The sequence below is a fragment of the Sinocyclocheilus anshuiensis genome, unplaced genomic scaffold (assembly GCF_001515605.1).
Source record: "Sinocyclocheilus anshuiensis isolate Anshui unplaced genomic scaffold, SAMN03320099.WGS_v1.1 scaffold476, whole genome shotgun sequence".
NCBI lineage: Eukaryota > Metazoa > Chordata > Actinopteri > Cypriniformes > Cyprinidae > Sinocyclocheilus > Sinocyclocheilus anshuiensis.
In genome coordinates this window covers 1,274,665-1,288,120 of record NW_015554139.1, presented here as the reverse complement: position 1 = coordinate 1,288,120, position 13,456 = coordinate 1,274,665, and the positions used below count along the sequence as shown (strand labels likewise).

General features: G+C 37.0%; 1 protein-coding gene across 1 annotated transcript in view; it reads left to right on the top strand.

The window, feature by feature from the left end:
* Nucleotides 1–13,456, top strand: part of LOC107670532 (protein tweety homolog 2-like) — a 41,743-nt gene that overhangs the window by 12,123 nt on the left and 16,164 nt on the right. Inside the window, exons 3-5 of the mRNA XM_016463176.1 lie at nt 4,605–4,716; nt 8,914–9,134; nt 12,128–12,223. Of these exons, the coding sequence (XP_016318662.1) occupies nt 4,605–4,716; nt 8,914–9,134; nt 12,128–12,223 (429 nt within the window). The remainder of the gene's footprint in view (nt 1–4,604; nt 4,717–8,913; nt 9,135–12,127; nt 12,224–13,456) is intronic.

The following is a 13,456-nucleotide window of genomic DNA, read 5'->3' as shown; positions in this document are numbered from 1 at the left end:
TATATATATATATATATATTCACAAGTATCACAAATATTTTCGGGAGTTGCACCACATGACATTTTACAGTTTGAACTAAACTTGCCTAGTCATAAAAATTTCAAATTATCTAATGTGTTTAAAGATTTGGTAGATTTTAAATACTTTTTTTCTTCCGAAATTTAATAAGCTGTGAAGCAGTTTTTCACATGCAGTCATAACAGATGTCATTAACACAATCTGGAAGCTACTGTAGCAAAAACAGCCTGTTGTTAATGTAAAAAGGTGTAAATGTGTTTTATTCGCTAATGGCATCTACATGCATGTACTGGATTGATTAATATGAACATGTTAAAAACACCACATGTAGTGTTCGTATGATCCACCCTGAAGGGGTCTTTAAGAACTATTTAAATCTTTGCACTTTTTCAGGTTTAGAGACCTGTCTATTTTTCTCATCTCACAGACACTGTGCCCAATCATTACCTTCACATTTACACCTTACTTGCTTTTGGCACTTTAATAAATGGAGAGGTGCAGGTTGTAAGTGAGATGTAACCAGATGAGCAGTGATTTCAGCAGCGTGCTGGATGCAGAGGGCGAGAACTGGGCTCGCACACTCACCGGCTAATGGGTGCAGAAATGCTGCTGGCCTGAGGGAGTTCTAGTAATGATATAAGGAAAGAGCCTGGAATCCATCATGCTTAGGGGAAATCAGAGACAGGATTCTCACTCAGACCACCTGCCCCCACACCAACACACACACACACACACATCCTGTTGAGGAGTTATTATTGCAGGACAATTTATGCCATCTGCTCAAAATATTTATGCCTGTGGGTATCATGTATTCATATGTTTTGAATGGAGCCAGACAGATAAATTCTTTCATTTGTTGTGTTGCATGTTGTACATTACTTCTTTGTTGTAGAGCCTTTATTTTAGTTATACAACATTCAAATTCATGCATTTCAGCTGAAACCAGATCTATTGCTAGCAGTGTCCTTTGGCGACCCAGTTTGTTTTGTCCCACTTTTAAAGGTCCCATATTGTACACCTTTCTGGAGTTTTATTTTAGGTTTTGATGTCCTTAAGAATATATATTTGCGGTATAAGTACCAAAAACCATCTCAATATATTTTATAGCTCCTTCTTCAGGAGCTCTGCTGAGAACAGGTCGGTTTTGGCCTGTCTAATTAATATTCATGAGCCTCTCTTCTGATTGGCCTGTTGTTTTCTGAGTGACGCACGGCCAGTCCAACCACAGGTAACTAGGGTCAGCGACGTCACAGTGCTAGCTGGAGGCAAAAGGTTCAATAAAGTATTGTCTTTTGTTGTTATGGGCGCATCTACAGATTTCTTGCCATATGTCTATGTTTCTTGCATCTCACGATTATGTCGTGTATGAAATAATGTCTGCGTGCATGTGTATAAAACAACAAACTGACAATTTATATATAATCATTTGTAATTGTATATACATTGTTGTGATTAATTGTGGCTGGAACAATAATGTAAAAGTTAACCTTTTCGACATGTTTCCGCGATGTTGTCTGGGGTTTGGCAAAAGGAGAGTGGGACGGTGGGCGGTGCTCGGGGTGGTGACTGAAGGCGGTGACTGTGTAGTTCTGACGTCAACTTTTTACGGAAGTCACAACGGTTCGTGAAAAATCACAGCTACTTTAAGCAGGCTGTGTGAATTTTACTGTGGACTGACTGTTTTGAAACTTATATGGTAGTTACATAGCACCTAGACCTCAGTTATCATGAAAAAAGCCAGGAAATTTCAGTTTTGACAATATGGGACCTTTAAGTTTGAGTCACTTAGTAATGGCACTAATGGCATGGGCAGGTACAAGGGAAAAATACAAGAGAAATAAATCATGACATGAATGCCAAATTAGTGCAGGCATAGACATTCAAATATTTCCTTAAAATAAGCCAAGAAAGTGAGCAAAAAAGGGCAGCAGAGTCATTCTAGGTCTAGTTCATGATTCAAGTTAATTTGTCAGAGGAGCGCGTGTTGACTCTGCCGGAAAAAAAAGAAGAAATATAAAAAATAAATCACCTGCTAGGTGTTTTGTTAATTTAGCCCTCATCCAATAATGACTTTGACGTCCCTGGGTTTTGTGAGTGTTTAAACTGGCCTTGAGTTTTTCTAATCCTCCTCCTCTTCTTAAACGTGGGTTTATTTATTTATTTTAATAATTAACTAGAAAAGGAAAGTTGAAAAATTAAAACAGTTTCAAGGTTATATGCCTTATGTGGTAGAGATGGATATATGGATGAATGGATGGATATATTGATGTATAGACGGATATATGGATGAATGTACAGATGGATAATTAGATGGACGGATAGATGGCTTTATCATATTATATATTCATAATAACAGTCTGAATATATTCATGTAACAGTCAGTTGTGATCCACAGTCAATGTACTGTTTTTGCTTTTGTCAGTCTGAAAAATAGCCTTTCTGCTGAAGCCATCAAAGAGAATAAGATATACAAGTCATGCATGTGGTTGCCTGGTTGAGAAAAAGAAACAAAACATGGCAGATATTTCTGTCTTGCACAGGTGTGAAGTTCTGATTCGAGGAATGCGTCTCTTAATAGGGCCTTTCGCACCGCTTTAGTTCCACGGTACTAAAATCGCACCCAGTTCCGGCGGTGCGAAAACGCCAAAAAGTGGGTAGTTCCACAATTAGTTCTGGTACTATGAAACGGTTCCCGCGGTGCGAAAGGCCCTAATATCAGGTAGCCCCAGTTATGTTTGTACGTGAGCCAGATTAAAACTACTTGTTGTCTGTATGTTATATTCTATTAATTATTTTCAGTAACCTTGCACTTTTCCATTCTGTTTTAAACGCTGTTCTTGTATTCAAATTAAGTAGTATGTGACGCTACTGTATAGTCGATACATTCATATATCAAGCACATCCCAAATACAAGAAGAGGTTTTCCAAAAGCAGGGGAAATATATCATACCAGGACTGTGTCTCACATAGTGCTTCTACCATAAGGAGTGGGGGAGGGTGGGTTCGATCCCTTGCTGACTGAGAGGCCCAAATGCTTGACGGTCTGCACACATGGTTCTGATGAGGTTGTTTAATGAAGCTGATCTGATGCTGTCTGGAGAAGAGAGTAAGCAGACTGGTTGCTGGGCTGTTATGACACAACACAGCAGTGTAATTAGGTAGACTACAATTCTGGAGGCTGCTTTGAAATATTTACACAGATTTCACATTAGAAGCTACCATGAGACCAGTTGAGTCAAAATGATGAATTTTATAGTCAGACTGGTACTGGTGAGCACACTTTTCCTGTTTATTGCAGTAGCAACTGGAGTCAGGTGTGTTTAGACGACTTTATTCTTTGTTTTATGCCAAAATGAGACCTGTGATTTGGGCATTTCAATACATAAGGTATTAAGACTACTTTCAGTGAATCTCACAAAAACTGTCCACAGTATAAGTATTAATCTACAGATTGGGGTCAGTAAAATATTTGTAAAAAAACAATTTTATTCAGCAAGGGTGCATTAAAATGATCAAAAGTGACAGTAAATACATTTGTAAGGTTGCAAAAGATTTATCAAAGAATCCTGAAAAAAATGTGCATGGTTTCCACAAAAGAATATTAATCAGCACACCTGTTTTTAACATTGATAACAATGAGAAATGTTACATAAAATCAGCATCAGAATGATTTCTGAAGGATCATGTGACACTGAAGACTGGAGGTATGATACTGAAAATTCAGCTTTGACAAAACAGGAATAGATAACACTTTAAACTATATATATATAAAAAATAAAAATAAAATAACATTGTAATAATATTCCACAATAAAACTGTTTTACTGTATTTTTTTATCAAATAAACTCAGCCTTGATGCTCAGTCTTTTGTCAGAAACTTCTTTCAAAAATCTTAGTGTATGTTTTTTATTAAGAAAATGAAATTATCATAACGCAAAATAAATAAATACAGAAATAATTCTGGTTGCATTCCTGTAATGTAAAAAAGACACATTTATTTTATTATTTAAAAATATTATAATACTGTATTTTTTTTGCTATAAAATTGAGGGATTTATATTAAAAATTGCAGAATCACCGTTGAGACTAATGGGAATGAGAATTTGGGGAACAATCTGCGTAATGGTCATGAAAATATACAAACATTTCCATAACTTTAAATCTTGAATCAATCCATGAGATTTCACCACGTTTTACTCTTATTGTTAATTTTTCTGGTGTTTCCAACAAGTGGGCCAAGACCAAATAAGCATCACCGACGTGTTAATGTTTTCTGTGTGATGCTAGCAGGTTTTGTACATTCAGAACAAGATGTTTTTGTAGTTTAGTTCAAATAAATGGCCTTTTTTGAGCTGAGGAGGATAATTTGATGAAGCTGCGACAAAATCCTTTATCTCATAAGATCAAAGACGATTTGATTCCTCGTCTGACCCCTTTAAAATTATTTAAAAAAAAATACACACTTCACCTTTAAATATTTCAAATCTTCAACAAGCAGTTTGAAGCAACATGAGAGAGTTTTATTGATATGAAAATGTATTTGTAACACAAACCATTGTTCTGGCTTGATTTGTTTTTCTCATAGTTCAGCGGTGGGCGTGGGTTTCTATGGAAACAGCGAAACCAACGATGGAGTTTACCAGTTGACTTACTCCATTTATAATGCCAATCACACACTGGGTGGCATTGGCAGTCTGGTAAGAGTTTCACTTCCTTCTCCTGTCACTCATCATGTTGTCTCATTTCATTGGAATAGCCTGAGGAACACTGTGATTAAACGAAATCTGAATGCTGCTTGCTGAAAATCTAAGAGCTGAGGGCCTCAGGAGCTTTTCACTGCTGCTGGAGTATGAGTGTATCATGTGATGAGTGGCACCCACCCACACACACACACACACACACACAGAAACCCATAGATGCAGGAGTTGAGCACTGCTGCAGGCTTCATCACTGTGAGTTTAAAGCTGTAGTCATTGTGCCTGTCCCATTTTTAACTTAAAGTTTAAGTTGTAGATAGACTCTAGAAACCTTTCCAGATGCAAACACATCCAGCTGACAAGGGAAAACAGTAACAACAGAGAGAAGACTGGGATTATCTGTTCATCTGCATTAAAGGGGATTGAAAATCTATCTGCATATCCACTCGTGCATCCACATTCACTGGTCTGCTGGAAATGTTTGTAAGCGTCCTGCTGATCACAGAATGATTGAGGATTTCAGAATGTGTGTGGGAAGGACACCCACCACTGAACGACTATCAACAGACCACTTCTCGAATAATTCAATTTCATATATTTAATTACATTGAATTAAAGTTTAATTAATTAAAATGTTTAATTAAAAATTTTGTTTAACTGTTTTATTTTATTTTATTAAATAGGCTACAGGTAGCTCAAAGTTTTCTGACAAGTTAAAAAACAAGAAAAAGGTTGTAGGTAATGTTCAAAACAGTGTACTTGCTCATAATGTGATATGAAGTAGTGCTGGGCCATGTGTTGTTCACCATATATTTACAGTGAAATTTGTAAGTATCACCATGATTTTAATGCACTTTTTATTTGGTCATTATGTTTTCTGAAGAGCATACCAGTTAGGTTAGTTTCACAATTGTGTAGTTCCACAACAGTAAGCTTTTAATAAATCCAATTCAAAATCTGTCATTTAACAATTTGTTTGCATCATCACTCAGAAATGTTCATGGAAGCCTCTGCATGGAATTTTGCGTCTATAATTTGCATGTATTAATAAAATTTAATAGGTAAATATTTGCTATTTTTTGCCAGGGTCCCATCAGGTCCTTACGGAGCCCCTAAAGGGACATGGTGGTGGAAAAAAATCAGACTGAGTGAAAAAATTTGGGGTGGGAGGAAAAAATATTTGTCAGATTTTTTGCGTTCTCTCGCAAAACTTTTGCATTCCCTCGAGAAACTTTGCGTTCCCTCGCAAAACTTTTGCGTTCTCTCGCAAATATCTTTGCGAGAGAACGCAAAAGGGAACGCAAATATCTTTGCGAGAGAACGCAAAAGTTTTGCGAGGGAACGCAAATATCTTTGCGAGGGAACGCAAAAAAAAATTTCCTCCCACCCCAAATTTTTTTCCCACCACCATGTCCCTTTAGGGGCTCCGTAGGTCCTTATAAAGTCTTACATTTATTTATTTTTTCCTTTAAAATTTACGGTGATTAAAAACTCTTAAATACATAGTTTAAGAAAAGTCTTAATTATCATTTCAAGAGGTCACGATATGATGTAACGTGATGATTAAACCTCAAAAGACTGATTTAATTAAATAAATATGAGCGCTGCATGTTTCAAAGTAAAAACATGGTGCTTATGCACATTTGGGTCAAATGTGCATTCAAAAAATGTACAAAAAAAAAGTAAACAATTAGATTAATAAGGTGTCTAGAAATGTATATAATCATATCATAATCATAATTTTGACTCATGGCTGAAATGTTAGGTTTATAATTTTTATCAAATTAATTTTTGTTCAAACTTGTATTATTTGAACTGCAAAATAGTTTAAAATGACATTTTATGGGTTACATTTACATTTACATTTAGTCATTTAGCAGACGCTTTCTGAAGTAATGAATTTAGGTAAATGGGTGCAGAGCCAGTGGTGGTTTTGTAGGCAAACATTAATGCCTTGAATTTAATGTTAATGGGTTAGGATGTTAATGTGAGCATTGACCCCTAATTAATATTGCATTTTTTGTATTTTTAGGTGTGCAGCTAGCAAGTTTGATTTTAAAAGCTCTACAGATACACTGATTACTATACAGTGTATTGTTACGTATACATGAAAATGATTAAATATTGACTAAATGTTTCAAAGGAAATTATGATTTGGAAAAATATTATTTTTTTTTTACTCCTAAACTCAGTCGTTGTAATCGTAGTGGATTAAGAGCAGGCTTACAAAATCTTTCCTTTCCATCTATGCACTGAGTACTGTTATATTTAAAACAACCCACAAACAGTGTTTCCAGCGGTATGTCTTGGATTTGAGGGCTGTGTATTTCAGCATATGGCAGGTTGAGTGTGACAAACGGAGCATTTGGCTGGCTGGCAGAACACTTCTCCTCATACAGCCCCTGATGTTCATTACCTGCTGGCATGTGGTGACAACCTCTGTTCTTCTAATACACCGCCTCCAAGAGCTTCCCGCTGTCACTCTCATTCTCTGCCAGTGTATGTTTGGCCCACTGGCCCATAATGCATTGCTTCACGGTTGAGCGATCGTATCTAAATAAGCTGTCTAGAACAGACTTTCCACTGTTTGCTGTAGCTAAAACAACATTCAGAATTTGAGAACAACAAACAGCCATTGGCTTTACTACAACTTCATAAATCCAATTTCAGCTTTAGTGGAAGTTTTTCTCTTAAAATTGAAAGACAAAGAGGACCGCATCTGAAGGCCAAGCTTGATTGCACAACTGAATGAAAGAATGTTGAAGTTATTGGGAGAGTGAGGAGGAAGTTTTTTTGCTGCTAGGCTTTATAAACGCCTCCTGCCTGTAGTGCCAGAAAATAGCTGTTGCAACAGTGAGTAAATGGGTGAAGTGATTGCCATTTTTCATGCTTCTAACTCTATTTCATGCAGTATCCTTACCTTCCACAAAGGAAAGTGAATCTAATATATAAATGTTAGTCCTTTTGAATATTAATCTTTATGTATCTTAATTACGCTTTCACCATCTCGAAATGATGAGTTATAGATCTATTATTCAAAAGAGCCACATATTGCAATTCACTGTAACGAAAGCAGAACAAGCAATTATTGCCAAGAATGAGAGAGGTTTACCAGAAATGCCACATGATGGCCTTTAAAAAGAGGGAAAGAAGAGGTCAAACGGCCAGATTCAAGCAAATATTACTTTTTCAGCTAATATACTGTACTGATGAATTATATAAATGATTTGATGTCTCATAACCAATTTAAAAACAGAATCAGATACAGATTATGTACCATTAAGCCAGTCTAGTGTAGTTTACTCTGGCTGGATAAGATGTGTTTATATAAAATTGGTAGCTAATTACAGTAAAGTCACAGCATTCTCATATAAAGGTTGTACACAAAAACTATTATTGCTGTCAAAAGGTTTTTTCACAATTGTGTAGCATTCGGTTATTACAGGCCTTACAGACAGGTCGATACATGAATAGATCTCTGACATCGACTCAAGCCGGCTCTAGTGTTTTAAAGAAATAAGCACAGAATATTTAATGGTAATAACTATACACCGTGGCAGGCGGATAGCAGTAATATTTCAGTGGTGACCTGGCAAAATCTTCCTGAAAGCATTATTGATTCTCTGCTAGCCTCAGTGAATCTGTCAAAAAACAGTGATTGGGGACTAAAGAAACTGACTGCAAACTTGTTCATTACTTTCTGGAAAGTTTTTAGCCTAGAAATCATTAACAATGGATGGTCCGCCCCCCCCCCAAAAAAAAAAAAATCAGCTTCCTTAACCTGCTAAACCTTATTTTGAGAAAGTTATTTAGCTGGTACCTTCATTTAATTTTATCCATTTCTTGTCCTTTAATAAGTCATAACATAATGAAGATATCTTGTAAAATGTCTCCGTGTTGTTGTTTTCTGTCTACACAATGAAAGTCAATTGGGTCCAATATTGTTTGGACCCCCGAATATCTATAATAATTAAGGAAATCAACGGGCTTGCATTTTTTTGGCTTAAAGAATTTCTCCGCTTTCTGTCACTCTCGTCACTTACTTTACTCCTCGGGCAATCCCATGATCCCCTGTGCATGCTTTCTGCTCCCATAGAGAATTAATTGGAAACAGCCATTCGTTTCTGCGCCAGTGGGCCCGATCGCCACTATTAGCCTTGTATTGGTGAGCAGCATTTTTCTTGTCTCCCGTCTCAGGTGGGAAACTCATTGGGTAGTATGCAGGTCGGACTGAAAGAACACCTGGAGCGGTTGGATGAGATATTTTCTCCACGGGGAGACTACACTCAAACCTTGCGCTTCATGCAGCAGATGGCCAACAACATTATCCAGCAGCTGACAGCCATGCCAGACACAAGGAAGGTGCAAGTGGATTTGGCAGTCATCGCGGATAAAACTTCATTCATAGAGTACTACAGGTAAGCTGCCTTTGGCTGGTGGGGTAATGATGTCTTATTTACGTCACTCCTTGCTCTTGAAAACTTTTGCAACAACATGTCCTATGTCTCATCAGAGGTCAGAGACAGGACGGCTCCATGTACTCTAGAGACCGCTGATGTAGAAATGTGTTAGAAAGTTTCAGAAGCCCTATTCCTCAATCATGTGACCCTATTTTTCAGACTTCTGACTAGAGATGCACTGATGTATCGGCCAATAATCGGTATCGGCCGATAAATGCAACTTATATCGCTATTGGCTGATCATTCAAAACCAGCCGATGATCAGGGCCGATTATATCCTGTCAATCAAAAGGCAGCGGAAAAACGTGTCAGACTGCAACTCATATTGTGTGTGAAGTAGGGCTGTGTAAAAAATCGAATGCGATTTTCATGCGCATCTCTTCAGTAAAGCCGCTTCTGGTGATTAGTAGTAAATCTCCAGCACGTGCTTTCAGATGGAGCGGCGATGAAAGAAAATGGAGATGGAGATGAAAATCGCATTCGATTTTTTGCCCAGCCCTAGTGTGAAGAAATTCTCTCTGTTGAATTTAGGACTGTCAAAATTAACATGACAACATTAACAGTTAAAAATAGCGACATTAAAGCAGGCTCTATTTGACCATATGAATCACCCATAGTTCAAGCCAGGGTTGCCAGATCCGCAGTTTCTCTCTACACCAAACATTATTTGTAGCACGCCTCCCATCCAATAATTGCAAAGAGCTTTGTGCTTTCTTACTTCTGATAAGAAACAGTCTCAGCTTTCAAATCGTGTACATTCTTTCACGAAATTCAAACAATGAATGCCATTTTGACGCTTTTAAATGTGACGTGACAGATTGCTGTAGCACCTCAGTTCAAGCAGCAGCACGGAGCGCGAGTCTCTTCCACTTTTATAAGTTATAGTGCAAAATAGACATGAATGAAAATCAGAAGGTATGTTGAAAGATACAGTATAGCTTACCAAAATGTATCATGTCTTATGTAATCGCTCAATCAGTGTTTCAGCCATGGAAAGATGCCAGTAAAACAGATTGTGAACAGTATGTCACTTAACATGGCATTTACCTCAGCTATGTTATCCACTGTTCACAGTTCATTAGTTAGCTATAAAGTAACACTAAAGACGAGCTTTTTTACTTATAATTATATATGTATGTTTGAATAAATCTGGCATGAAGACAGGTATTTATGAAGACTGTGCAAATGAGTTGTAAACAGACATTTAGATTTTTATTTGAGTGTAATTATGATATCTGAAAATGAATAACAGTTGAATATAATAGCTCTGTTGTTAATTTTAACCTTTAATATTATAGTAATGTGCCAAATGACAGGGTTCTCTGTGTTGTTAACTGCATCCTTAAGAAAATCAAACTATTGGTATCGGTATCGGCAGATATCATTCTGAATAATTTGACTATCGTTATCGGCAGAGAAATTCAGTACTCCGCAAACATATGAGCCTATTTTTTTTACTTTTCACCCTACTCCTCAAACATATAACCATATTTTTTAGACTTCTGACCTTACTACTTCAAACATGTAACCCCATTTTTCAGACTTCTGCCCCTACTCCTCAAATATGCAAGCCAATTTTTTTGTCCTACTCCTCAAACATGTGACCCCCTTTTTTTTCAAACTTGTGGACCTACTCCTCAAATATATGTCCCCATTTCTTAAACTCTCACTCTGCATCTCATAATTATGGCCCTACTTCTCAAACATCTTGCCCTGCCCCCCTTACCCTACTACCCCTACCAAAATCAAGTTATTTCTAATGGGGCACTGCCTTAAAGGTGCCAGCTTTGGCCTACTTCTTAATCTTTACTGGCACTACTACTGGATCTCATGTCAACTAGGTTACTCGTGCCCTTTTGGAGCTGTTAGTCTTGTTAAATTGATTTGTATGCCCTCCAAGAAGATTACATTTCCATTTGTAGACCTGCACGTTATGAACTTGCAGTGCATGTATTGACGAGTAGCTAGTGTTTCATGCAGCTAAAGGACTGTGCTATTGAGCAGCAACGGTCAAACGTCTCTTCCTCCATTACTCATAGACAAATTTAATCGCCCAAGCTCTGGACTCCCTCCCTTGATTTATCAAACACCTTTGTCTCTATATATTTCTCTCCCTCTCTCTCTTTTCCTGTCTCAAGATGTGTGGGCATTTTTAAGTCCTCATGGTGTAGGATTACTGATGAGATTGTGGCTTGCCAGTCATTCCAATAGCATACCAAACTGTGTAGACCTTGAATCAATACAGTACAGAAAATACAGTAAAACACCTGTTTTTTTTTACATGTGGTTTCAATGCTCTAACATTGCTAGAAAACCCTACAAATTAGTTCATTTTGTGAATGTTTTATTGAAATGTTACATACTACATAAACCAATGTATGCACTCAAATGGCATGTCTGATTACCAGAAGTAACACCTTCTCAGAGTGAGCTGTTTGCCAGATTGTCTGTTCTCACATACTAGGCTGGAGCTCATGAAATTCTTATGTGTCTTTGGTCTGTTCAATTATTAATCGTATGGATGGGAAACATACAACTGAAGATGGAAGAATAATTTGAGTGCCATAAACACCCACTTTTAAAGTACTTAGAGGCCTGCTGACAGTGGGCTCCCACACATCTAAATCACACAGTAGATGAATATTAAAATCAGCACTATCAACTGATTTAAAAAGAAATCGAATGAGGTGACGCACAGTTTAATCAATCAGATTATATGAAAATGATAGCATAAGCATTATTTGGTTAGAAAAGCACTGACATATGTTATTTGTTTGTTTTTATATCATTGAACATTACGAGCCATTTTTTAATCACATTTTTAAAAAATAATACAATGTACCCAACTGAAAGCACACATAAAAAATAGAATATATATGTGCCTTTTTTATACTGTCTAAACACTTATTTCTGCTCTCATCTTTCATCATCTTTCATTTGCTTTATTTCAGATGGTTAACATACCTGCTGCTTCTGATTTTGGACCTGCTCATCTGTCTCATAACATGTCTGGGATTGGCAAAGCAGTCTCGATGGCTGCTCGCAGTGTAAGTTTGCTCTAAATATCAATATATTAGACATCTGGATTTGGGTATTCTCTTCACAGAAGGAAAGTTGGACCTGTTTTTGTAATCATGAAGCCATTTGATGTCAACATGGAGATAGAAGGCAATATATACTTGCATATACGATGTGTCACGTGTCATATGACCTGTATTTCAGCTTGCATATGATCCTTTCCCGTTGTTAATTGTTTGTATAGTGTCGTGAAGTTGTTTATTCCTGCTAGCTTGAATCCCTAACGGATGCACTGTAAAATAATGCAGCCTCTGACATAAACAGACCTCTGTGGAATGACTTTGAGTGCATCGAGTGCTGTGGCTAGCTAGTCGCCAGCGAGCCCTGCATTTCCTCTCATCTCAATCCTCTGTCTCTCTCCCCGTTTGCCTTATTGGAAGCGCCTTTAGATCCATTCCCACTTACCCCACTAATGCTTATTGATTTCTCTGCCCGTGCAAACGTGTGCTCGCCCTTAACTAATTATTACGTGCTTCCAATCCGCTTTATTGGTGCTTTTAAGACCATCCTCAGACAAGAAAGGCTGTTTGAGGAAACCTTGGCTCCATTTTCCATGGCCACCAGGGAGCCGTTTACCCCATTCATCTCTGTCTCCTTTTGACTCTCTATTTGCTCATGTGATCGCTCACATGCTCTTGTGTTTGATCACTTTCGGTTCACATCCTCATTCATGTGCTTCTTACTAAAGTGTAAACAGGATAGTTCAGTTTCCCAACATTTATTCTTATGAGAAGGTTCTTTTAATAATTCGGTCAAAAGAGTTGTTTTGAATCATTTAGTAAGTAATGATTTACTTAATGAATTACTTACTGAATCTATCATAGCAGCTATTTGAAGCAACATCGGATTTACTTACTAACTGGAAGTTAAGTTGATATTCATTTACACATTCACAAAAATTTTTTTCGTAATAAATGGTGTTTTCATAGAAAAATCATTGATTGGTAGTATTATAGTAGAAAGTACATATACTGTCAAACTACATAACACACTGTAAGTTTGGGGTCAAGTTTTTTTCAGTTTTATTCAGCAAAGTATTAAATTGATCTAAAGTGACAGTAAAGGGCAGAAAATGATTTTTATTTAAAATAGATTCTATTTTTTTAAACTATGTATTCATCTAAGAATCGTGAAACAAAATGAATCATGGTTTGCACAAAAATATATGAAGCAGCACACCTGTTTTCATCATTGATAATAAT